Consider the following 24,818-nt stretch of genomic DNA (forward strand, 5'->3'; position numbering starts at 1 on the left):
CTATTCCTGGTCTTTACTTCGACCACATTTGCATGAACTGCGTATCACACTAATCGATACACCTATTGGATGGTTGACACAATGTCACTGGGAGGCGTAGCGACGGCTCATAGCCAAGCTTTTAGACTTTGGCCCCTGGACAAGGGGCTGTCTGCTGGATGATGAAGGATGATATTGATCGTTGAACAATACCTCATGACCTCTTGTGACATCGACATGATCATGCTTGGGATATGAGGAATGTGTATCGATACGCTGGGACGGCCTGACTCGCACTCGATCATATGAAATGCCTGTCGTCCCAATACTTCACAGTAGTCAAGCCAAGCGATGCAGACTCACAGCCACCTCGCTCAGCTGCGATGTATTACCGAATTTATCACCTCTGTCGCCCTCTCCATGTTCCAACTACGGTAGATAGATACTCTTATGACCTATGCATGCGTCCAGTATGCTCGGATGAAGAATCAACCGCTCGCACGTTAATCTAACAATCGATGCCATAATCCGAGGGTAGTCACCACCGGATCGTCGCCGCATATGACTTTTACCGAATGCCGATCAATCAATCACTCACGAGACCGCTTCCATCCATCATGACGGGAACGAATGTAATCAACGTGGGTTGCGAATACCTCGTTTCCTGTTGGCTGATTGTCCACGTCTGGACACTTCTTCCACCTCTTTGGCAGTTCGTTTCAAGCTTGTCGCTGCAGATCGATCGGTTACGATGGACTCGTTCGATCTCTCACATTTCGGCGCGGACCTCGATTCAGCCAGACGTACGCGAGCTGGATTCCAACCGGAGGTCGAAGTGGATATGGAACCTCTTTCGCCTGTATCTGAAGTACCATCCTTATCGCCCCCTTCTTCGACGGCATCTCTGACAGATCCAGAAGATTCAGAATCTGATGGCGCAAGTACAGGACTTGTAGGAACAGGAGCTGGGGCTGGATCCGAGGAAAGACCGTTCCCTCTTTGCCTGCTATGTTTGAGTCGGCCACCTTCCGCCGTACTTCTACCATGTACGTCCATTTCCTTCGCTACTTCACTTCTCTTCAATCCCAGCTGGATTACTGACTCGGTACAACGTCACAGGCTGTCATCTCAACTTGTGTTATTTATGTGCCCCACTTCTCATCCTCAAGCACCAGAAATCAAAACCACCTTTACCATTACCCACCCAAACCATCGACGTCGAATCGTCCTCCTCGTCGAGAATACCTTACAATCTCCTATTACTACGAGCAACGGCGAATCATCCTAAATCTCGACGGATGGCAATGGGAGGATATAGACCACCCGAAGTAGGCACTCGTGGATGTGAGCTGAACGGAGACGATGTGCTCTCATTTTCCAAAGATGGTCAAGGGCAGGGGTATGAAGGGAGAGGGGGCTCGTCACCCGACAGAATGGGATTCCGATCAACTCTTGCAGAAGATGGAAAGGTCACACTGAGTGCTGAGACACATGATGGAGGAGCAAGATGTTTGATTTGTAGGACGGATGTCAAAGGGTGGTTGAGAGTGTATACCGGTTAAAAAGATGTTCATTTGTACTTTCCCTATAGTTGTATCAGTATGTCATCGCATCCCGTTGTTGTTATGATCAAACGTTGTTCTTTCGATCTTGTATCGGTATCACCGACTCCAATTGTATTATCGCGTATATCTACCAATACACATGCATATGGATAAAACATGCACAAATCAGGAAAATCAAGATGTTCTAGCTGCTCCTCGGGTTGTTCTTTCTCTCCCGAACATCATCATTCCATCCGCGTATTATTCCCTTTTCTCTGGATCATCGGCTGATCGCTGCTCCTTCTGACCCCTCGACAGTCGTTAGCTTAGATCACGATCTTGTTCTTGTTTCCCTTCTTTTCTGAGTCTGTAACCGGAAAGCGTCAGTCAGCCATACGAATATGTTATGGTTATGTATCATTTCCCCCGACTCACCTTTATGACTCTCGAATGTGATCTCGGTCTGGAAACCACCAGTGACAAGCTTTTGGTCGAGCTCGTAACCCAAGACGGAAACCTTGAAATGTCTGCCGATAGTGACAATTCGGTTCATCAGAGCGTCAGTCTCGGGAAGAGTTGTGTCAGGAGCATCTCGAGTCCAGATGGAGATACGGTAGCTGCAAGTTTCCAGCTTCAGCGAGTATCCTCGAAAACCACTAGGACAAGGTGACAATGACTCACAAAGCGGGTCGAGAGGAGACGATGACACCGGTGACGAGGTCGGATTGTTTTGGCACAGGAGCCTCCGTGTCGTCAGCATTAGGGATGGGGGTCTCGAAAGTCTCTCCGATGGCAGCGAGCATCTATAATCCCTCAGGTCAGCTTAGATGTCACGCGGGCAGCTTCAGTAAGGGAGGCAACTCACAGTGTAGAGCCACATTTTGTCAATCACACCCTTGCTCTTCTCCTTGGGAACCTGAATTGACCACTTTCCACCGTTCTTGTTCTTAGGGTCCTCCCAAGCAGGCATGATACCGTCCTGAAGATAACACAAAACGTCAGTGACCGACGCTCAGCATATACCATACTGCTCACTCACCTTGAACAGATAGTAGTTGGCCTTGCCGGGCAGTTGAGAAGGAGGGATGATGTTGTTGTAAAGACCCCAGAACTCCTCTACGCTGTCGAAAGCCACAACTTTTCGGATATCCTCCATCCATCCACCTGCACATCAAATAATCTCTCAGCTCTGACAGGGCGAACGTCTGAACCCGATAGCTGACTTACCGTGAGCCACTTGCGGTGTAGCAGGCGCAGAAGACGGTGTTTTGGGGAGAAGTTTGGATTGAGGAGAATCGAAGAAGAGGGTCCAAGTGGAGTAGAGGGGGTGCTGCGAAGAAAAAGGTCATGAAAGTCAGTACATTGATAACCGACTTGAGTCTCGGAGGCTCCAGACGTCATCCCGCCATGCCTATCGATGGGTCCCCCTCCTCGCCCCACAGCGACCCAGCTGTCCATGATAGTGACATTTGCTCTGGGGACATATATAAGGCGGGAATCTCAACACACCTTGACGTTAAAGTTGTGCGCATCATCAAAGACCGTCTTCACTTTACCATCCGACTCTTCCTCTTCTCTAATCTCTCCATCTTCAAGCTGTTCATCACCGTTGTTTTTGGGAGAGGGCGAATCGTCGATGGAAGCAGCGGCGAGGGCTTCCGAGAGTGTCTTCTCGTTGGCTTGAGAAGCTGCAGGTGGGATAGCAGCTGTTGACATGGTGATAGTGGTGTGTGCTTGTATCAATCTCTCGCTATAGCGGGTTCGATCTGATGCGAGTGGCAAGTCGATCTAGGTAGATAGAGGTGTATGTGTCGTCTGACCGTTTATGATATAGTATCGGGTCAAGTGGAAAAAAGCGCTAAAGACAATGTCTCGGATACCGATGACGATGGATGTCTTTTCTCTTCCTTTTTTCTCGTATGTATGAGTGTTTTTGGGTTTTGAGAATGTACGGTGTGATGCGTACAATGAGAGTCGAGAGATGGTGAGAGCTAAGATGAATACGCTGTGATGAAAGGAGAAGCAGGTCAAAAGTGGTTATCGTTGTCGTCGACATTGCCCAGTTCCCTTTGTTCCCCCGTTAAAACGAAATTGGAATTGACGGAAGGGTGATCACGTGACACGTCATCAGATGCCCCTCCATCAGCTGTAACCAGCGAGCGAGCGAGAGGAGCGCGTCAATTAGAGCAGATATCTACAAGTCTTGTTATTGACATCCTCGGACCCATACTGCAGATCACTACGAGGCGTGGTCGACATCTACGTCATGGCAGCCTCCCCATCTACCCCTCGACGGCCCTTGGATCCCTCCACCGCCAACCCAATCACACCGATCCCACAACGTCTTCCACCTGGTGGTACTGGAGCTGGTCCACGACGAGCCAGTTCGTTGACGCCTGATATCCAAGCTGATGGGAGGAGAGGGAGTAATACTTCGGCCAGCGCTGCTGCTGCTGCTGAACAGAGAAGAGCTAGAAGGGAACAACTGAGGAATTTTTATGGGATAAAGGGAGAGCAGGGAGAAGGATCGAAGAGTGGTACTGTCAATGGCGCGGGCAGGGGAGGCGATCCATTAGATATCGGTGAGTGACGCCGTGCATCTCACGGGCCGGACTGCGTCGACTTATCCTGTGGAAAATATCTCTATTTTCTGACGATCACCCCCTCGCAGACTCGACCGGATTCAGCGCTAGTGCATATTACGATAATCTGATATCCAAAGAATCGCTAAGTGGTTTGATGAAGACTGCCTCAACTCTTTCTGCAGGTAAGTGAGCTGTCTACGAATTGAACGCACTGCAGCTGATGACGGCCTGGCTTGTGATTGGTACAGACATCGGTCACCTGGAGGGTTCAAAACATTCTCTTGTCTACAACCATCATCATCAAGTATGTCAAACCTACAATCTCCTCGTCCAAATTCCCATCTGTTCTCTCTCTCGCTTTTGCCCCAAATTCATCGTCGATATGTGATCTTAGCTGATCTGATGTACTTTGCACCACGAAACAGCTTTTCGCCGCAGGCGATACCATCTCACATCTTAATTCTCGAACTCCGCAACTCCTTTCCATCGTTACCAATCTCCAACAATCGTTCTCTTCCATATCGGGATTAGTCGATTCCGTAGCTCTGCCCGAGCCGTCCTCCGCGACGTTAGTGTCTAACGATGACCAGAGTGCTTCCGTAGATATGAAAGTGGAGAGATTGAGGTTGATGGTCTTGGCAGAAGGTAAGTTGTCTCATGCTCTCAGTCGATCTTTGGAATAACATTGGGTTAGGCTAAATGACGATGGTCGAGCAGAATCACCTGATAAAGTTCAAGCGTACTATGATACCTTTCAGGAGGATATAGAAAAGCTCGCAGAGGGAGGAGATGCCAAGGCGCAGAAACGATTGCAAGAGTGCAACACGTTGCTGGGACAGTCGTCGCAAGAGAGTTAGTTCAGGTCGATCAAAGACCGTCTTAGTTTTGTAGCTTTTCGCCACGTCGATACCCGGCACACCTTGTGAGTCGCCCTCGCCCTATCCGTGATGAGACTGCATGCTGAAACACAATATCAGGTATATCATGAGGATATTATTTAATATGCTGTTTGTAAAATACTTTACATTGAGGAATGTATCCTGCCGCCGTCCGGCAAGCGTACCCAAATAACCTCCCCAAGGTTCCCAACCGACTGTCCAAGCTGTCACGACGAGCCTAAGTCTTATCGTGCTTAGGCGTCTCGACCGAAATGCTCTTTCAGTCGTCTCATCGCGATCTATTCAATAAGGCGTCAGCTCGCATTCGTGATCCGCGGATGAAGATTTACAACTCACATCGTAACTTTCCCTGTAACCCGCCAAATCTTCCTCCTTGACCTTGACCTTTCTGATACTCTTCAAATGCCCTGCTGCGTTCATCATGCCCTTGAAATGCAACGCCTATTGCCACGACCACGTCAGCTCCAAAATTCTCAATCCTTCAACGCGACGGGTCACGGATTGCTAGAGCAACACACCTCTTGCTTCTCGATCATAGTCCATGCAGTACCTTCTCTGCCTGCTCGAGCTGTTCGACCTACTCGATGGACGTATTTTCGCATATCGAGAGGAACATCGTATGATACCACTTGCGAGACAGAGGGCAGATCCATTCCTCGTGCGATCAAATCGGAACAGACGATACTAGAGTAAAACATTAGCCTGACTGATCATGACCGCGCTGGGTGACTTCAAGGGAGGGGCGAGACAAAGCTGTGGTTCATACGACTTACAGGTTGACTTTACCATCTGTGAAATCCGCCAACAACTTCTTCCTCTCTCCAGACTTCATCTCACCCGTATACCCTCTCACTTGTACTCTCTTCCCACCACCTCCACCTAACACGTACGCATCTTCGAAGAATTCCAACAACTTGACCAATCGCAACGCACTTTCCACACTCTTCGTAAACACCAGAGCTGAATTTACGTGGTAATCCGAATGATGGATGAGATGGATCAAGTTGAGCGGTTTCAGCGCCGCGGGGAGGATGAGCATCTTCTCGGTGAGAGAGGATGGGAAAGCGAATTGCTCCCCGATGGATGTAGGCTCGGAAGGGAGAAGTGAGGATTGTACAATGAAGTATTTGGGATCGTTGAGAGCGAGGGCGGCGACTTTAGAGGGGTCCCTTGTCAATGTAGCTGAAAAGAGAAGTTTCTGACACTGCAAGACAGGTCAACGGCCAAGTCAGCAGAAATTCAACATTTGAAACGTTTCACAAAAGATGAGCACAACAGGACATACCGTGACAGGGACAGGATCATTCCACTCGGCGCTCATATCGATCAACCCAAACGCCTCCGTCCATGCCGGTGCGACATGATCATACGGCTGTCGCTCGAATGTCCTTTCGATTGGTTTATCTGGCGGTCGAGTGTATGCCAATACTTGAGCGAGCCAATTCTGGAAACTCTGGTTGAGTAAACGATCCGCTTCGTCGATGACCTGTGAGAATAGACCTAGTCAGTATATGAGATCTTGGTCCGGTATCGGACGAACTCACGAGGAATCTCAAATGCTGCAATGTGAAGTTAGGTGTGGAAGCGAGATGGTCCATCAATCGACCAGGTGTAGCAATGAGGATGTCAAGCTTTGATGAACCGCCCAATAACCTATGCACAGCGCGTGTTAGCCTCTAGCGAAGGTCTAAAATATAGGAATTGACGCACGGAGTTTCCATATCGGCGATCAGCTGATGTTGTTCTTGAGCAAAGGAGTGCTGACCAGTAACACTTCCGATCTGCGTGTACGCTCCTATCAGCCCGATCTTCCATTGCGTCGCACAACTATGGCTCGCTGATACTCACATTCAATCCTGTTCCTTTGGCTAAAGCCTCCAAGGTCTCTCGGACTTGAACGACCAGATCTCTCGTAGGAAGGACGATCAACGCCCTCAAGCGTGTTACAACTCTTTGTGACAGGATTTCAACGATAGGCACGGCATAAGCCAGTGTCTTTCCGGATCCAGTAGGAGCGGAGATGAGGTAATCAGACATGTTTGAGTAAGGAAGGGGAACAAGTCGAAGGGGCAGTAAATGTGGTAAAATGGCGGCTTGAACTGTACGAAATTATAAGATCAGCTTGCATGCCTTTACGCACCCCAACGGACATTGTAGAAGTAATAGTGAGGGACGTACCAGCGAAGAACTCTTCCACATCGATCTCTCCCAATCGTTTTCTTATCCTCTCACTCAACCCTTGCGATTCTTGATTCCCGCTCACTTGGAATTTCAGCTCGTCAATTGGTATTCGTAATGACTGATCAACGAAGACAGCATCTTCCAATCCTTTCGGTAGACCTTGTCTCGCCAAGACTGCAGCATCAGGTGCCGGAGCAGCTCGTGGGAGTGGGAAAGCTTGTAGAGGCGGTGGTGAAGATTCGACCGGTTGAGTCGTTCCCCCCTCAGCCTCAGAAGCTGAAGCGTTCTCGTCTCGTTCATCTTTCTCGTCCTCGTCCATAGCTTCAGCCTCTCCATCTTCTTCGTCATCATCAGAGACATCGGCATCGTCGCCGATGACAGCTGGCTCGACTGCCCCTTTTGCAGCTTTTTCCCGTTCAGCCCTCCGTCTCTCCCTTCTCTCTTCTCTCTTCTCTCGTTTCTCCCTCTTCTCCTGCTTCCGTTGCTCTTTAGCCTCCTTCGCGTCCTTCTCCTCCTTCGTGAGCTCCTTCCCCTTCAGACCCGTGTCCTCCTTCTCTGAATCCGAGTCCGATTCCGAATCCTGGTCCGCAGTCTGTGCCGTGGCTTTCTTCAACGCTTCGAGAACCGGATCAGGTTTCCATTCTTTGTTCTTGGGTGCAGCTGCTTTCTGAGCTTGTTTGATCTTCTTTCGTTTTTTCAAATTCTTCTTATTTCTAGCTTTTTGTTTTTCCGACTGTGCGTGATTTCCACAAGACATTAGCATCCGTTCAGTCGCAGATCAATAGTGTTAAAGGTGAGGACAACGTACCAAGTTCTTCTTCTTTGTAGGAAGAGCAGATGTCGTAGCTCCAGCTCCTGATGTCGAAGCCATCATATTCAATCGATCCGCATGGATCACAGCGCCTGACCCGGTAGAGGGACCGGCCTGAGGCATATCATTTTCGAAGCTCATCTTGACGTCGTGGGCGGACAAGCAAAGAGCCGTAGATGATATCGAGGCAAGTGTATAGGTAAAGGTAATACCTTATAGATTTTGATTTTGGTTCTCGAGAACCAAAACATGGAGGTAACGGTTCAGAAATAATCAAAGGTCATCGTGGGAAAGTTGAATCAGGCACGGTCACAGTGGTCATCACTCATGTTCATGTCCTATGTTCATGTTGATCGCGTCAACAACCTCTTGTATCATCATCACTTGCAACATATACCCGAATTGCCGTTAGAGTTGTGGAAGCATAGATCCAAGATGCCTTGGTTGATGAAGGCAGAACCTGATTCGAGAGTAGTAAAAGGAAAAGATGTGAAAGTGAGCTCAGGAATGACATACATGTTGTATCAGGACATTGGTTGACACACTTCCTCAGTTCTCGGTAGACGATTTTGAAAAGCTTGGGTAAGCTCAGCTTCCTATCGATCGAATGGCATCATCATGAAAGCTGATATGACTTACGTAGTGTATCACAGTGGGACGGTGAGTCTTCACAAGCTGCTCTCAACCATGCACGACCAAGACAGCTGACTGGTGCCTGCAGGAGTAAGAAATCATGAAGCCAAGAAGATCATGAAGGAGAAGATGAAGCTCGGGGATAAGGTGAGCCTCAAATACATGGGCAGGGCAGCTCAATGTTCACACTGACTTCTCTTCCAGGTTCTGTTCTACCATAGCAATACAAAAGTTCCAGGTAGGTGTTGCTACTCCGAACGCTCATACCGTAGCGCTGATAGCAGTCGGATTTACAGGCGTATTCGCTATTGCCGAAGTAGCAAGAGAAGGATATCCAGATTGTAAGTCTGCTCCCCTTTCATTCTATTTTTAGGACAAGGCTGACATTCTATGACTTAGATACCGCCTGGGACGAGTAAGTGTTTCGACAACCCCACGGATCTATCTAGGGGCATGGACTCATCACTCGGCTTGTCTGGTAGATCACATCCGTACTTCGATGCGAAGACCTCCAAGGACTCACCAACATGGTTCATGGTACGTCTTATCACCCTCCTTCGTTTCCGTCTACTGCTCCCGTTCGAAGGGAATCGTCGCTCAATCGCATCGTTCGTTGCTAAGTGCAGGTCGACGTACGATTTATCGAACGACTCACACATCCACCCACACTCGCTCTCATCAAACATCTCGCCTCGCTGCCTACTCTGCCGGACGAAATATCATTCATTGGACAAGGTGGATTTGAGGCTATCAAAGCGATGCAGCTTGTCAATAGAGGCAGACTAAGTAAGCTGCCGGTATTCCCTTATTTGGCAAAGAACGAATAGCTGACCAGCCATTCATTGTAGGTGTGCAACCTGTTGAGCAAGCAGCTTATGACGCGGTCGTCTTGCTTGGTACTCAAGGTGGATGGGAAGAGCTGCTTCCCAAGACTGGTGGAAAGAAGCAGGCTCCAAGGGGAAAACGGAAAGCAGATGTCAACGGGGATAGTGAAGCGAAAGCCGAGGTGAAGCCACAAGTCGATCATTCTGAGCCACTAGGTAAGGAAGAGCAACGGAAGACCAAGAAGGCGAGGGTCGTAAAGGCTGAAGATCTGCCAGTACCCGATGGAGTAAGACGGAGTAAACGTACCAAAAGATGAGATCTGATGTCGTCAAGAGGTACATGTGCATCAACTGGACATGGCAATACATAACTTCGTAACTGTTCAAAAGAGTCGTGTTTCCGTCATTATCAGAACATCCGCCAGCTCCCCAGCTTCCTTTCACTCGACCATGCCTGCGCTACTCCTCATTATTCCTATGTGCCTCAAACTTCTCTGTATGGACCTCCACAAAGTCACTGGTGTCGTCCCCTCTAAGAAGAGCCGGGAACGAGAGGAGCACGCTCCTCGTCGTGAAGAAGGGTGCCTCGTCCTCGCACGGTGGTGCTATTATGTGACATGATCAGCGGCGCGTCTCACCAAGGTGTAGATGAGTAACTCACATGAGGGACTTGACAATAGCAAGAAGAGAGAGGAGGAAGAAGACGAGAGCACTCCAGTGGATGAATTTTGAGCTGGTCTGGTGGATGACTATGAGTCGAGGAAGCAATTAGCACAAGGTACGGAAGAGGTGAAAATGTCACTTACAGATAGCGAACAAGGCCCAAGTGATGGCGGCTGCACCGGCAGCGTCACCTTCCTGGCTGGCGAACGCGTAGGCGGCCGCAGTAGTCTCAAGGAAGACGAAAGCAAGGAAGACGAAGATCTTTGTCCAGAGACCGGCCTTGTGGGTGTGTGCGTTAACACCGAATGCCTCGAAGAGGGAAAGGACAACAAGAACGATGGTCCCTACATATCATGAACGCAAGGTCAGTTTCTGCTAATGAGGACAACAATATCAAACAGCAGACGAGTGATGGACACTTACAACCGTGGTAGAGCGAGAAAGGCAAGTGCACGAAAGCCTCTTCTCCGAGCCCATTCTTGTCGGAATGGTTCTTCTTGACAACGTAGTAGATCTGACTGACGGTGGCGCTGACAAGGAGAGAAAGGATGAAAGCGAGGATGTACCAGTGTCTAGACCAGAAGAAGATGTAAACCGAGTTGAAAAGACCGAGAAGGGCGAAACGCCAGTGGATCGAGTCGACGATGATCTCTTTTCCTCGAGCAGTGAATTGGAAGATTATAGTACCGAGGAGAAGGAGATGGATCAAGGACCAAACGTAGAACGCGTAACTAAAGTACGAAAAATACAGATGTGGTCAATACATGCATACTCACGAAGGTGGTGAATGACTTACTAGGAAGGAGTAATGTAGGTCACTTTGGAAGAACCGTACATGTCCTCAGGACCAGCTACGCTGTAAACATTGCTGCCAAGAGAGACGGCATAGACAATGATGTTGATGATCTACGGTGAGGGGTGGCAACGGGTCCATGAGCACCAAGCGACAACGATCAAATACGAACAAAGTCTTACTCACCTTGATGGGGAGACCGTCTGTGATGCTGGACATTATGAATGCTGTTCTGTCTATCAAGGTGTGATTGAAAGAGAAGGGAAAGAAGAGGAGAAAGAAATGCTTTGGGCGTTGATGAAGAGAGGAATGCAAACATGCAGCATGTGGTCTCATACCTGTAACATTGCGTCATTCCCTATAACCTGGACCCTTTCATGGTCATGTTGTTACGTAAGGATATGCCCGGTGGAGGTCGATCACCCAACTTTGAGGTTTGAAACGACCAACAGCTATGTTTTGTGTGTGTGCCGTTGATCTCCCTTTCACTGCTCTTGATCATGCTTCTTACACTTTGAGCCTCTATCAAAATGAAAAGTAGGATGCCAAGATCAATTTCCGTACTATACTTACTGCTTATCCCTCATGTTGTGGCGATCCCGCGAACCGCCATACATCCCGTCAAGTGCAAAACAACCACGTTGAACGATAATCTACCCACTCCGACACCCCCACCCCGCCTTCACCAAAGACAGGATACTACAGACGTAAACGTAGGAGATGCTACCACGGATCAAATCATACCCACTGAAACTACGACTATATTCTCGGCATCGGATACCGACGCTAGCGAAACTGGAGGGACTGTGACAGTAACGACTTCGTACAAGTTGACGACAGCAACCACACCGATCCCTTTAGCAGAGACGATAGGTCTAATCATGCCGAATCCTTGGCAACCCCTATACACCGGTAATTAGTCCAACTATCCCTCATAGGAGCATTCTGAAAGGCTGATTGAATAGGCTGATTCAATACGTTTAGAGCTCAACTATACTTTCGGCTTCGTTGACGCTGTCCCTCGACCTGCGCCTACCTTTGGTGGCTGGATACGACAAGTTCAGCCCCTATTGATCCTCCCGAACTATACTATCGATATACTTCCCGCGAGCGGTACGGATGACCCTACGAGTGTACAAGCTATACCAGTTGGCAGTGATGGGCTCTGCGGGTGAGTCTGTGTGGACGTGTATCAATAGATCGTACGGCTGATAGATTGCACCAAGGGCGACTGCAGAGAACTATGGGATAGGATATCCGTTCGTGTTTGTGGAACCGGGTTGGTACATGTTTGTTCTCAATCAAACCTACATGCAAGCGAATACCGTAAGTCGCTTTCTCGGGAACAAGCGGCTATCTCGCTAACATGTGAACATCCAGACCAGCGACAATCAATGTACGCTTCCGATCTTACAAGAGAAATCATTTTTCGCCACTATGACATTCTCCATTTCCCCTCGTCCGACCTTACGTCCAGGTCCCGTCTCCCCCTCTTCGCCCTACACCGTCTTCGCCGATGTTACGACTGCTACACCTAGTAGTCTTCCAATCGATCGGCAACCGACCACAGCTGGGCAGAGGCTGGGTATAGCGCTGGGTGTGGCGGGTGGTATACTAGGTTTGGCGTTGATCGTGGCGGTCATGTGGTGGGTTAGGAAGAAGAGACGAATGGAGTCTGAAGTGTGTCCCACTCTGTCCGCATTCTGTCACTCGGTGTTTAGCTGATCATCTTTTTCGATAGGCATTGGCATTTTCTCGGCTGAAGCCTGCTGAGCAAGAAGCGTTTCTCAGAGAAAACCCAGACTCTTTCCTCAATCCAAACCATCCTCGGTATGCCAATAGGAACGGCAATCGAGGTCCACCTGGTCCGCCGGGGAGTCTCGCGTACGCCACGTGGTATAGTCAGCAAGCATGGAACACCCAAGTCATGTCTCGACAGACACCCTCGGCGTGGGGGAATTACATGCCGGCGCCGCAAATGGCGAGTATGGGACAGACAGTGACTGCACCACAGTGGCAGCAGGGACCATATGGTGAACCGCTGATGCGCAATCAGTGGAAATGACGAGTTCAGGTGTATTGGGACAAACACGAAGGTCTTTTTGTTTGCTATATGCACATAGATACACATCCCCGCCTTGGCTATCGGCTCCCATTCATCTTTCATGTCAGAGGCATCGCTGAAACATGAACGTCGCTTCGATTCATGTGGATTGATTGCCACTTTGTTGCCACCCGAAATTTGATTCCGTTGCCATTTGTCGAGTAAGCGTTGCAAGTTAGGTTACATCGACGAACAATAATGTAATTTCCGATCGTCTTTCTTCCACTCTTATATCGACTCAAGAACACTCTGGACAGCTACTCAGCTGCTAATAATGTGAGTCAGCTCTCTAAGGTGTACTCCTTTTGTCCACACAGCTGATCGGCCTTTACTTCTAGCTCCTCGCCTATGGCTCTACGACCTACCCAGGTGCGAGGTCTTGACCTCCTCCTGACTGCTGGATTAGGTGGATTACGGTGCCGTGCTGATCGAGGCCCTGTCAGATCCGTTTATGGGGTGAGTCGTATCGTCTAGCCATGCTTCCTCACTTTCCTAACGGCCTGCTCGCAGTTCTTGAAAGGACAGTCACCACTTACCTCTCTCCGATCAATCCATTCTTCCCCTCTCCGATCAGGACTATTTGGTTCCTCCACTCCTGCTTCTTCCAGCACCGCCCCTTCTCCCCCGCCTCCAACAAGCAATGTCGATCCGGATCAACCTCTCACTCCATTCCAAGCCCGGATAGCGGCTCTTGAAACTGCCGCTCAAGCCAATAAGGAAGATATCGCCGCTCAACTCGCACTTCTCCGTGAGCTTCTGGAAGGTGGACAGGCCGGTTCTCTCGCGGCGTATTACGATGGTGTAGCTCTCGCTGAGGATGGAAGCGGGAGCAAAGCACTTCTGAGGAGTGAGGAAGCGTGGGGGATCTACATGGAGGCTTTGGCGAGAAACGGACGGCTTGGGGATGTGGTCAATATGGTTAGAAGGAGAGATCGTCTTTTGGCTGGAACTCCCTTAACCTCGACAGAATCAAGTACAACTCCTAGTTCGACTTCGACTTCTTCATCTCCTTCGCTCTTGTCTACCATCTCACCTACACCAACTCCTACACCTGCAGCTCAACCATCTTCGACTTTGCCCAAACCTTCTTTCGCTACATCATTACTTGATCCCTCGGCCTCAGCATCAAGCACAACCTCCTCGGCACAACCTCAAACTGGCTCACCCCTTAACCCGATATACGTACAAATGGCCCCTCCGACACCCCAGATGAATGCCTGGCGTGCAGTAAGATGGGTCGCTGGGTTCTTACTGTGGGGTTTCATCATTTTGACTGTCATGTCGATGGTCATGGAAAACACTGGATTATTGAAAGCTGGACCTGGACCGATGGAGTTTGAGCCTGAGGAAGGGAAGGTGGTGAAATTCAGTGATGTCCACGGTGTCGAAGAGGCAAAGGCTGTGAGTTGCGACCTTACCACCGATTCAAACTACACCGGACCGCTGGCGTGCACGACTTCGGTTTGTGGGGAAGATATTCACGGCTGATACTTCTTAACTTAACGTAGGAACTCGAAGAAATCGTTGAATTTCTCAAGAACCCTGAGAAGTTCTCCACGTTAGGTGGTAAACTTCCTAAGGGTGTCCTTCTCACTGGTCCTCCCGGAACTGGTAAGACTATGCTCGCACGTGCTGTCGCCGGTGAAGCAGAGGTGCCGTTCTTGTTCGCTTCTGGGTCAAGTTTCGATGAGATGTTTGTCGGTGTTGGTGGTGAGTGGCTATCCTTCTGCCTTCATGCTGTTACCTGTTAGCTCACAAGTGATTTGCATCTAGCCAAACGTGTGCGCGAACTATTCGCTGCTGCTAGAAAGAAGTCTCCCGCCATTGTCTTCATCGACGAGTTGGATGCTATCGGTTCCAAGCGAAGTGCCAAGGATCAAGTGGGTTGAGCTTTTACATGATCTGGTGGAGGTCTGAGCTCATATATCATCGCACAGCATTACATGAAGCAAACGCTCAATCAGCTTCTGGTCGAATTGGACGGTTTCGAGCAATCTGAAGGTGTTATTATCATCGCTGCTACCAATTTCCCTGAGTCACTAGACAAAGCTCTCACCCGACCAGGTCGATTTGATCGTCACGGTGAGTTACATACTATGAGCGCACGAATGCGGCTGCTAATCTGAATGTGTGTTACAGTTGTCGTGGGCCTACCCGATGTCCGAGGTCGTATTGAGATTCTGAAACATCACATGGCCGAAGTCCAATTTGACGTCGAGGTCGATCCCAGTATCATCGCGCGAGGATGTCCCGGTATGAGTGGTGCAGACTTGCAGAATCTGGTCAACCAAGCTGCTGTCAAGGCTTCTAGAGACGGATCAAATCGTGTTCAGCTCAAACACTTTGAGTGGGCCAAGGGTGAGTTGGTTTCACAAAGCCAAGTATATTAGTGTAGAGCTAATGGGAGGCTTGTAGACCGAATCTTGATGGGAGCCGAGAGGCGATCGCACTACGTCACAGAGGAGTCAAAGCGAGCGACAGCCTACCACGAGGGTGGACACGCTCTCGTTGCCTTACATACCCCCGGAGCCATGCCTTTGCATAAAGTGTAGGTGTTCCATTCATTCAGTCCGGTCTTTAAGGGCACTGCGCTTACACGTGCTATTCTAGAACTATCATGCCCCGTGGTCAAGCTCTTGGTATAACTTTCCAGCTTCCCGAGCAGGACAAGGGTGAGCTAAGACTCTCTTCTTAAGATGATCAAAGCTGACCCCAATTGACGTAGACTCCTATACTCGACGAGAGTACAATGCTATGATCGATGTCGCACTCGGTGGTCGAGCTGCAGAGGAGATGATCTTCGGTCACGATGATGTCACTTCGGGCTGTTCGAGCGATCTTCAACGTGCAACGGACGTTGCCGCAAGGATGATCAGGGTGAGTCATTGTGGTCTTTTTCGTCCATCAACTGCAATGCTGATCTTGTCCTGGCGTCGTAGAACTACGGTTTCAGTGAAAAGGTTGGACTTGTTGCTCATGGCGACGAAGAATCAGTCTATCTCTCTGGAAAAAAGAAGGACGAGATCGAGAGTGAGATCAGAAGGTGAGCAGCTTTGGTACTGAACGTTTTGTTTTTCATGAGCTGATGGTAGACATATGACAGCTTCTTGGATACCGGTATGTCACGGACGGTAAACTTGTTGAAATCGCACGAGAATGAGTTGCATACTGTGAGTCGTGAATCCCACTCGTGAAGAAGTGTCTGCTGATCACACTTCATGCAGCTCGCCAATGCCTTGGTGGAGTATGAGACACTCTCATTGGACGAAGTGAAGCAAGTCCTTGCCGGTCAAAAGCTATCTAGACCAACAACGGAAGGGGAGAGTTTGATCAGTGAGGGAGAACGAGATGGCAAAGGTGCGATCGTGGAAGGTATATGACGAGAGGAGGCTCAGTAGAGATGTAGAGTCTGGAAGAGAGTATGATAAATCATAATGCATTGCATAAGTCACTCCATTACTGTTGGTAAAGTGACTAAGTATTCAATCAATTATACAAATTAGGTGATTCGAGAGCGAGCGTTGGCATTGGAGTACGAGTCTAGGGAGTTGGAGTTGACGATGATTCTTTCTCGAGCTGACGGAGATGTTCTTCAACGAACTTGATATGGCCCCTGATCAATTTATGTAAGTCAGCCACGATCAATGACAGGTAAAATCATGGCTCGTCACATGCTAGTGGCCAAATCAGGTTACTCACTTCACGTCGATAGACTTGTCACATACTCCTCTGACGACCCCCTTCTGATCGATAAAGAACGTCTCGCGACCTGAACACGGTGCGCAGATCACAGATCAGCACAGGATGAACGCGTTGTCTTTCCCAGATGATCTCCTCTCTCCGTACTTTGTAAAGCGAAAGGAAGAAAAAAAGGGGGAGTGGAGAGGGGTCAAGAAGGGACAAAACGAGGCTAGACGTACCCGGCGTTAACCCCAGAAAAGCCTTTCCGACTCCGTATGCCTTACGAGCAATTCCATCTTGGTCGCATATGATAGGATAGGGGAGTTTGTGTTGGTCTGCAAATGAGGCTTGTTTCGTCGTTGGGTCTATTAAGATAAAAGTAAGTGAGCGACTGGATTCATTTACGCCAACTTCAAGCTCCGCCCGTGTCCAGACAAGAACACAAGAACACACTTCGTCCTCGGTTCATCATCTCGCAAGAAATTCCTCACGGAGAAGAGAAGGAATGCCAGACGATGGGCAGAGCGCGATGTAAATAGGGCAAGAACGTAACCAAGACGTAAACTTCGACCAGACTTACCACCACTGATGCCGACTACCGCCAATTCTGGATTTCGCTTGAATACGATATTCTCCACTTGGGCATCTCGGAAAGAACACGCTTCCATCGTACATCCCATCGTACCCGCTGCTGGGAACTGCAAGCGAGTATATCAGCTCCGTAGTCCTCGCGCATAATACTAGTTTCGTAGCCCTCGCCTCAGACACGGGTCATAGTCCTCCTTCTTGTGCCTGAAATATACGGTAGGCAAGACTCACGAAGAAGAGTGCTATAGGCTGTGTCGCGCACAAGTCAGCTCAGTCGGTCAGACTCATGCCTAGCTGGCACAGTTAGTTCGTAACCACTCACCTTCTCGCCGATGGGAAGCTTGTAAAGCTCTCCGTTCGGGATTGCAGGCAGCTCGAGGTGGGGTGCGGGTTTACCGATGAGCGTGGATGCTTTGACCATGGCGAAGCTATCAACGAGGTCGAGTACAGGTAACGTAGATGAGATGGACGGTGTGCCGATAGAAAGGCGCAATAAATATATATATATATATAGACGGTTAGTACCAAGAGTGTATAGTTGTACAATCGTCTGCATGGATGGTCTCACCTCATACCATTGGGACACATCGTCTCATAATTTGTTGACATCCACTCACCGGCTGGGCTCATCAGTTACCAACCTCGGTTACTTTCTCACGCCGTAACTGACTACAGATATACACCGTTTTGACTCCACACGGCGATGGCCGCTTCCGATGTGGGGTAAATGTAATGTACGTGCGTAATCCTTTTGTTCTTGGCGATATGTGTGGATGGTCTATTTTCCACTCGGAGTCGGCTGATCTCCTTTCGATGTTACATCATATACGTATGTCTAAACATTATTCATATTAATATAGTGTGGTACTACCAGCTCTGACCCTGTGACGATGTTGCCTCCCTCCAGTGAACCTTCCGGTATTCTGGGGTATGACATGCAACACTCAATGTTAACAGGTGGAGGAAGAGCGGGGCACTGTATCAGTAGAGGAAGAGGATCGGATGTAGCGTACTGTCATTGGAGAGAGAGAGAGAGAGTGTGTGTGTGTGTTGGGGGGCGCAGACAACAAAAGAGGAAGGAGAGGAAAAAGGTTCATTCGCTCGTCACTTCAAACTGTCATCGCTCGTCATCGTACCAAGAAAGTGAACTATCAATCTTCATTCTCGTTCCTCTGCTTATAAGACTAGTAAGACTAAGAACCGGTTCCTCGATCTCTCTTTGCATCGTAATCGATTCCCACAAAAGTTGACCAAACCCTTTTGTTGCATCATCACCACTGAAGCGACAAGTCTCTCTTTGGACCATTAATCAATCATCCCTTGAACAGACCTCAAATATGGACAAGCCAGCTTTTACCGGCGCGATGGAGAAACCAATCTACACCCATCATTCCGACTCTGACTCGGACCACACAAACCCTACCACCATCAATCAGGGGAACCAAGATCACCTCGTCCGACCCTCGAAGCCACGCGGCGATTCGCGATTCCACGAACATCTCTCGGATACTCAAGCATCCCATCTGGCAGAGGTAGGAGCAAAGGGGGATGTCACTCTCGCTCCAGGGACAGAGAGGAGGATAAGGATCGAGAAGAAGTTGAAGATGAAATTGGATGCCAGGTTCAGTATTTTGATCGTCATCTATAGTGAATAGTCGATTCATCATTTCGAATCCCATTTCATTTCTCTCACTTGAGATCTGATCAAGCGATCCTTGCAAGGTATATGCTGATGATCATGACCGTTTGCACACAGTTCTGTGAGCGATTTTGTGGATCATTCACCTTGCGAGTCAAGCATCGCGACTGACTTTGGACTTGTGGTAACCAGAAACTATATCGATCGAAACAATGCGGCTGCTGCTCGTCTGCAAGGTATGTATTACGTGTCAGATGACGAGCCGTCATTGATACCGTATCCTATCAGGCTTCGAGGAGGATCTACACTTGACTGGAAACCAGTTCCCCACTTTGCTTTCGATTCTTTATGTGAGTTGGCAATGGGATCCTTGCTTGCAAAGCGATTTGCTGATATGAGGACTACAGGTCGGATACATTCTGTTCCAAGGTGAGTGTTGTCAACCATGGACACCACGTCGACCAGACAGCAATGCTAAGTCCTCCATTGACAATAGTCCCGTCAAACATGCTTCTTGTGAGTGTTGCATAACAGCACACCCCCGTTTGAAATCGCTCACACAACATGCCACTTAGAACCGGATCGGCCGACCATCGCTCTATATTCCTGCAGCGATGCTGGTCGTAAGTTGACAAATGCTACAATACTTAGTATCAACCTGCTGAAATCTGGAATAGTGGGGAATGATCTCCGTCTTGACCGGTATCTGCACCAATTTTGTAGGCGCACTCTTGACCCGTTTGTTCCTCGGGTGAGCGGCGATATTCCGAAACGATCTACCGTTTGTCAACTTTATTTCTGACAATGTTCGGTGTAGTATGGTCGAAGCGGCTTTCCTTCCAGGTGCCTTGTTCATCTTGAGGTATGCAGACTACCTTGTTTGAGTAGTTGATCGTTGCTGACGATTCGCTCAGTAAATGGTACAAGAAGGACGAGATCAGTTTACGATACACGATTTTGTACTGCGGTAATCTCATCTCGAATGCCTTTGGTGCGTCCGACGAAGCAATGCTGTTGCTATGTGGCAGGATTTGACTGACAAGTTTTGAACAATCTCTAGGCTCGCTCATCGCGGCTGGTGTGCTGGCGAACATGAAGGGCAAACTAGGTCATGCTGCTTGGCGATGGCTTTTCTTCAGTATGTGTTTTCGATCTTGACCCTCCTAATCGTCTGACGGGTACATTTATTCTCGGCTCTATTCCTACGTCATCTATGGTGTGAATGCTAATCACTATTTCACAGTCGAAGGAGCTCTTACCATGTTCTTCGCGATCGTCGCGGTCTTCATGCTACCTGATTTCCCTCACAACACCCGACGAGGTTTCACCGAGGAAGAGCGACAAGTCGCTCAGCTCCGAATGCTGGAAGATGTCGGTGAAGTTGATAGAGATTCGGGTGAGGATAGGTGGTATAGTGGTCTGGTTATGGCTTTGAAGGTGAGTGCATTGTTCTTACAAAGCGGAAGGTCGAACGCGCTATCGATTCGACTGATGTTTATACCAAGTCATCATTTGTGGTGATTTAAAGCTGACTATATTTGTTCGGGTAACTTAGGATTGGAAGATCTACATTTTGATGCTCAGTTTGACGGCTTGCGTCACTGGACTATCGTTCAACATGTGAGTGTTTTGGTTGACTGGCATCTATAGAGGTCACCAAGTTGACTTCGTCATCCTCTCTTGACTGGTCTTAGATACTTCCCTACCCTCGTGAGTCCATTGTGTCGATGTAAGGCATCTTTTACTGATTCGTCTTAGACCAAAACCCTCGGATACGGAACCACCCAAACTCTTCTGCTTGCAGCGCCTCCTTGGTTGGTGAGTAACTTGACTACACTCGTTCCGCTTCTCCTAGCCTACCCTACACCGATTGGAAAGTGGATGCTGACGACGATTGATGATCCCCTTAGTTCGCGTGTATCCTTGCCTTGATCAACTCTTGGCATTCGGACCGTTCGAAAGAGAAGTTCATACACTCAACTTGGCCATTGGTGATGGGTATAATCGGTTTCATAATCTCGATGGGCAAGTGTTCTCTCGTACAGTTTGAGTGAAAAGTCCTGACCTCTAACCATCGTTGTATCTGCAGCGACGAAACCGTCCAACAAGGCTGCTCGTTATGTGGCGTTGTTCTTGCAAGCTGGGTCTTATGCGGGGTATATCATTGTGAGTATTCACCCATCCGATGACTCCTAGTCAAAGTGTGTTCACCACTGATGGGAATGTTGTGTCTGATTAGATGTACACCTGGATGAGCAGTTCGTTCCCTCGACCACCTGCGAAGAGAGCTGTCGCACTCGCGTTCATGGTGCGTCTCACAGTAAATTCAGTGCTATACGCTGCTGATCCATCCAACCGTTCAGAACGCCTTGTCGCAAACCGGTAACATCGCAGGAAGCGTGAGTGCCTTTGACGTATCGCAACTGGATATGACTAGCTGACGGGATCACAGTACGTCTGGCCTAACAAATTCGGACCGTAAGTCAAATTGTAGATGTGGCACTGCGGTAAGGGAAGCTCACCCTTGTCGATACTCACAGGAGCTACACTAAATCATACGGCATTGTGCTCGCCATGTTTGGCGTGACTATCCTCGTGAGTGTCCGGCATCCAATAGCTCTTGTCTTTCCAAATTGTCCCCAGCTAACCTTTCAACCAACGCGTAGCTCAACCTGCTCTTCCGTCAAATCCTCGTGTCGGCCAATCGACGTCTAGACGAAGGCGAACGGGCGTTCAACGAGCATGGCGATACCATCGCTCAGGCTGCCGCGTTGGAAAGTACGACGGTGCAGGATGCCAAGGCGATGCAGAAAGGATTCAGGTTCTTGATCTGATTCATTCATTTGCTAACACCGAGGTTGCTGGGAGAGGAGGAGGGTGGGGAAGAGGACGTTGGGGAAGAGGGTGAGGGAGAGGTAGAAGGCGGATGTTGATCTAATGGCAAGGGGACGATATAATATCTGAATTGTCGTTTATTCGGACTTGTAGGTCTATTTAGCAACTAATTTCAGCAGAACTTTAATCGTACTGGAGGGCAAATGTATTACTATGCGAAGGGTGATGGACTGGGCCGCCATGACAATGCCAGCATTTTTGTTTCCTCAAACGTCAGCTGAATGGGTATTGTCCTGTATTCATGCTGGGTCTTGCCTTGAACCACATGGGTCAGAATGTATGGCCGGGAGGGATAAGATATGAAACTTGTGTTCGTGGGAACGAATGCTCGATTGGGGTTCCAAATCCCAAGACAATTAAAATCCTTGTCTTTCCTTTGTCATTCGTTGTGATCGGGACCACGCCTCGAGATCTAAGATATTGCAAGGCACAGAGGACAAACACGAAAACAAATCAAGTTGACCAACCCTCAAACAACGCATGTCGGGCGTTGGGTAGGTAGGTAACTTAACTTGACGAAAACAACAATGAGCTCGGAGAGCAAACATGATTTACTCCATACAGGATCATACCTAGACAATTTCGGCGTGTACTCCGTAATCTAGCTCTAGCAATCGGACTGGATTGAGATTAAGCTTAGTAGTGGAGCGAGCGAGAGGGTAAAGCGGTGCATTCGAAATTGTTATAGTATTTGGTTGGTTGGTCGTCTAGACTCCATTGTTGGATTCGTTTCAGTTCCTGTGTGTGTCATGTTCTCGGCTAAGTGAGTCATGAATCCCTTTGGAATTAGACGTGCTGGCGATTTCATGGACTTGTCAACGATACAAACGCTCACTGTAAATCACGGTGATGGATAGACGTGCTGTAAGCGATTGCATGTACTGTATGGCGAGTATCGTATCATGCGTACAACGAGTGTGGCGTTTTGACACTGTAAGTCACTGCAAGCGATTTGATCGTGAAGTGAAGTGGAATGTGATCGAAAACGACAAAACTCTCCGACCGTGCACAAGCCTCTACTGTATGACTCATGTGATGAATGAAGCTTATCTTTGCGCCCTTTCCCTTTCCCTTTCCCTTGGACAGTCAGTGTCTTGTTGTCATGTAGCGAGAGAGAGAGAGAACGATCGATCGATTGATCGATGAATCGAACTTGCCAAGCATGCAACCTACATTCCATTGTTCTAATCTCAATGTTCAATCTTCACATGATCCAATGTTCACACGTTAACGTCCAAGCTTAACTTTGAGACAGTGTTATCCCTTTATCTCTCCCAACACACACACGAGCCCCGTGCTGATAACAGGAGGTGAATTTAGCACTTTCAGTTTCAGGGTTCCGAAAGCGGTAAAGTGTAATACTGTATCAACAAGGACATTTCAATCATCAATCAATCACTTCACTCACCGTTCACTGTCTGTTCATAAATTCGGACTCGGTCCGATTCGATCGTGATGTGCAAAGCGGAGCGGAGGAAGAATTGACGAGTTAGTGAAAGGTAAAGATAAAGGTATATATAATGCAAAGAATTTTGTGTTCAGATGGACTTGTCATTCCTTCATTCCATTCTGTCATCTCTCTCGCTCTATCTCGCACGCACACATAGACACACTTTACGAAGAATCTCACGAAACATTTCACGAACTCTTTTCACGATCATAATGACTACCCATACCATCCCTACCACTCCTTCGAGGTCAACCTCCGTGCCTACCACTCCTACTTCCCACATCGGGTCAACTCCACCTCTTACCCCTTCATCGTCGACGATATCGACACTTGGAGATTTTACGCCTTGCTCTCACGTCGAAGACGTTTCTTCACTCACACCTGCCCATACCCCCTCTGCCCAATCGCAAGAATATGATAATCGTCGCTCTATCATCTCTATCAGGCGCAAGCCCGTCCCCACTCATGACGAGTCTGACGCCATTCCTATTATTCCGTCTTCCGTCGGCATCGCTGTGCAAAGCGAAGAAAATGACGATGAAGATCCATTCCGATCAACCACCTCGTTACCCGACCGCTCTACCCATCCACCAAGCTACATTCTCCCCGTCGTCCCTATCTCTCAGCCTGAAACCGAGACTCAACCACCTTCATACATCCCTTCGTCAGCAGGTATTCCGTCGATCGACCCCGTGCCTACGCTCTTCGACATCAGTCTTGGTGAATCGTCCTCTTCCCCTACGTTCAGCGAAGATCTTCCTCGGTACGCTGAACAAACTCAGACAGAGCCGAAGACTCTTGCGAAAGCTTTGTGGAAATGGGGGTTCCTTTGTCCCTTATTCTGGATCGTCGGGGTTATGATGTGAGTTTTTGACGACCTTGCATCTCTTTGAGAGTCGCGTGACTGATCAGCTGCCGTATCGTAGTATGTTCATTCCCCTCAAAGCTGAATTACCGGAGGAAGATCCGGAGAAGGCCCAAAAATTAGAAGAGATGATAACTGTCTTGAGAAAGGTGAGCTGAGCTCCGTCTCCCTTTTTTGTTTTGTTAGATCTGGTTCTTCGTACTGATATCATCACGCTTGTTCTGCAGACCGAGATGAAATACGCCAAGAGGAGCATGTATAGTCTTGTCGGCTTCGTGGCGCTCATAGCGATCATCGTCATTGTGGTCATCGTCGTCATGGCGCTCAGACATTGAGCAGCGTCTGACTAGATGAAGGGTGAGGGGAGTCGCGTGGAGAAGATCGTTGTATAATACATGTCATATAGATGGGAGTATCGGGATGGAGCGAAAAGTACATAATTTCCTTCGGTCAGTCAGTCAGTCAGTCAATCAACCAGTTTGTGATTAGGTCTCGATCTCGGTCTTGATCTCGGTACGCATCACAGCTCATAGCAACATACACAATGTAACGTATCGTGCGACATATTGGTGGATAACATTAGCGTAATTGCCCACACAGGGATTGTTTGAGTGCTGCCCAATGTGATGGGCGTCGTGCCATACCGGTTTCTCGTACCAACCCGCCTCACATTGCCGCAGCAGC

General features: G+C 48.7%; 10 protein-coding genes across 10 annotated transcripts; 6 read left to right on the top strand and 4 right to left on the bottom strand.

Moving 5' to 3' along the window:
- Positions 1-730: 730 nt before the first annotated feature.
- On the top strand, positions 731-1,541 carry CI109_105307 (uncharacterized protein; the record flags this gene model as incomplete). The annotated part of the gene is made up of 2 exons (XM_032006134.1): positions 731-1,025; positions 1,099-1,541. The coding sequence occupies 2 exons, from the start codon at positions 731-733 to the stop codon at positions 1,539-1,541; spliced, it is 738 nt and encodes a 245-aa protein (XP_031859528.1).
- Positions 1,542-1,849: 308 nt separating this feature from the next.
- CI109_105308 (uncharacterized protein) lies at positions 1,850-3,239 on the bottom strand (the record flags this gene model as incomplete). Its single annotated transcript, XM_032006135.1, has 7 exons — positions 1,850-1,890; positions 1,959-2,140; positions 2,205-2,326; positions 2,389-2,502; positions 2,563-2,687; positions 2,751-2,853; positions 3,033-3,239. 7 exons carry the CDS (start codon positions 3,237-3,239, stop codon positions 1,850-1,852), a joined length of 894 nt encoding a protein of 297 aa, XP_031859529.1.
- Positions 3,240-3,654: 415 nt separating this feature from the next.
- CI109_105309 (uncharacterized protein) lies at positions 3,655-4,965 on the top strand (the record flags this gene model as incomplete). The annotated part of the gene is made up of 6 exons (XM_032006136.2): positions 3,655-3,671; positions 3,759-4,105; positions 4,195-4,290; positions 4,357-4,412; positions 4,534-4,753; positions 4,826-4,965. The coding sequence occupies 6 exons, from the start codon at positions 3,655-3,657 to the stop codon at positions 4,963-4,965; spliced, it is 876 nt and encodes a 291-aa protein (XP_031859530.2).
- A 275-nt stretch (positions 4,966-5,240) lies between these two features.
- Positions 5,241-8,140, bottom strand: CI109_105310 (uncharacterized protein; the record flags this gene model as incomplete). Its single annotated transcript, XM_032006137.1, has 10 exons — positions 5,241-5,285; positions 5,344-5,448; positions 5,526-5,691; positions 5,781-6,211; positions 6,293-6,493; positions 6,552-6,660; positions 6,718-6,788; positions 6,856-7,106; positions 7,186-7,921; positions 7,997-8,140. 10 exons carry the CDS (start codon positions 8,138-8,140, stop codon positions 5,241-5,243), a joined length of 2,259 nt encoding a protein of 752 aa, XP_031859531.1.
- A 294-nt stretch (positions 8,141-8,434) lies between these two features.
- Positions 8,435-9,773, top strand: CI109_105311 (uncharacterized protein; the record flags this gene model as incomplete). The annotated part of the gene is made up of 10 exons (XM_032006138.1): positions 8,435-8,494; positions 8,553-8,581; positions 8,643-8,659; positions 8,721-8,779; positions 8,837-8,870; positions 8,929-8,973; positions 9,032-9,047; positions 9,115-9,169; positions 9,259-9,418; positions 9,481-9,773. 10 exons carry the CDS (start codon positions 8,435-8,437, stop codon positions 9,771-9,773), a joined length of 768 nt encoding a protein of 255 aa, XP_031859532.1.
- A 215-nt stretch (positions 9,774-9,988) lies between these two features.
- CI109_105312 (uncharacterized protein) lies at positions 9,989-11,131 on the bottom strand (the record flags this gene model as incomplete). Its single annotated transcript, XM_032006139.1, has 6 exons — positions 9,989-10,061; positions 10,118-10,205; positions 10,263-10,463; positions 10,543-10,850; positions 10,916-11,025; positions 11,099-11,131. 6 exons carry the CDS (start codon positions 11,129-11,131, stop codon positions 9,989-9,991), a joined length of 813 nt encoding a protein of 270 aa, XP_031859533.1.
- A 311-nt stretch (positions 11,132-11,442) lies between these two features.
- CI109_105313 (uncharacterized protein) lies at positions 11,443-16,396 on the top strand (the record flags this gene model as incomplete). The annotated part of the gene is made up of 17 exons (XM_032006140.1): positions 11,443-11,824; positions 11,897-12,083; positions 12,139-12,238; positions 12,293-12,592; positions 12,654-12,796; positions 13,355-13,472; positions 13,527-14,417; positions 14,525-14,726; positions 14,790-14,896; positions 14,954-15,098; positions 15,156-15,374; positions 15,432-15,564; positions 15,627-15,688; positions 15,742-15,893; positions 15,956-16,059; positions 16,120-16,186; positions 16,241-16,396. 17 exons carry the CDS (start codon positions 11,443-11,445, stop codon positions 16,394-16,396), a joined length of 3,468 nt encoding a protein of 1,155 aa, XP_031859534.1.
- A 160-nt stretch (positions 16,397-16,556) lies between these two features.
- Positions 16,557-17,706, bottom strand: CI109_105314 (uncharacterized protein; the record flags this gene model as incomplete). The annotated part of the gene is made up of 6 exons (XM_032006141.1): positions 16,557-16,629; positions 16,716-16,785; positions 16,937-17,062; positions 17,278-17,395; positions 17,517-17,534; positions 17,608-17,706. 6 exons carry the CDS (start codon positions 17,704-17,706, stop codon positions 16,557-16,559), a joined length of 504 nt encoding a protein of 167 aa, XP_031859535.1.
- A 916-nt stretch (positions 17,707-18,622) lies between these two features.
- CI109_105315 (uncharacterized protein) lies at positions 18,623-21,758 on the top strand (the record flags this gene model as incomplete). The annotated part of the gene is made up of 21 exons (XM_065967647.1): positions 18,623-18,906; positions 19,042-19,160; positions 19,213-19,274; positions 19,332-19,353; positions 19,421-19,440; positions 19,500-19,547; positions 19,602-19,675; positions 19,742-19,786; positions 19,839-19,915; positions 19,985-20,062; positions 20,168-20,361; positions 20,480-20,544; positions 20,619-20,634; positions 20,683-20,742; positions 20,835-20,949; positions 21,014-21,090; positions 21,164-21,232; positions 21,288-21,323; positions 21,377-21,402; positions 21,465-21,519; positions 21,591-21,758. 21 exons carry the CDS (start codon positions 18,623-18,625, stop codon positions 21,756-21,758), a joined length of 1,710 nt encoding a protein of 569 aa, XP_065823719.1.
- Positions 21,759-23,361: 1,603 nt separating this feature from the next.
- CI109_105316 (uncharacterized protein) lies at positions 23,362-24,469 on the top strand (the record flags this gene model as incomplete). Its single annotated transcript, XM_032006143.2, has 3 exons — positions 23,362-24,131; positions 24,196-24,283; positions 24,362-24,469. 3 exons carry the CDS (start codon positions 23,362-23,364, stop codon positions 24,467-24,469), a joined length of 966 nt encoding a protein of 321 aa, XP_031859537.2.
- Between the last annotated feature and the right edge of the window lie 349 nt (positions 24,470-24,818).

The sequence above is a fragment of the Kwoniella shandongensis genome, chromosome 9 (assembly GCF_008629635.2).
Source record: "Kwoniella shandongensis chromosome 9, complete sequence".
NCBI lineage: Eukaryota > Fungi > Basidiomycota > Tremellomycetes > Tremellales > Cryptococcaceae > Kwoniella > Kwoniella shandongensis.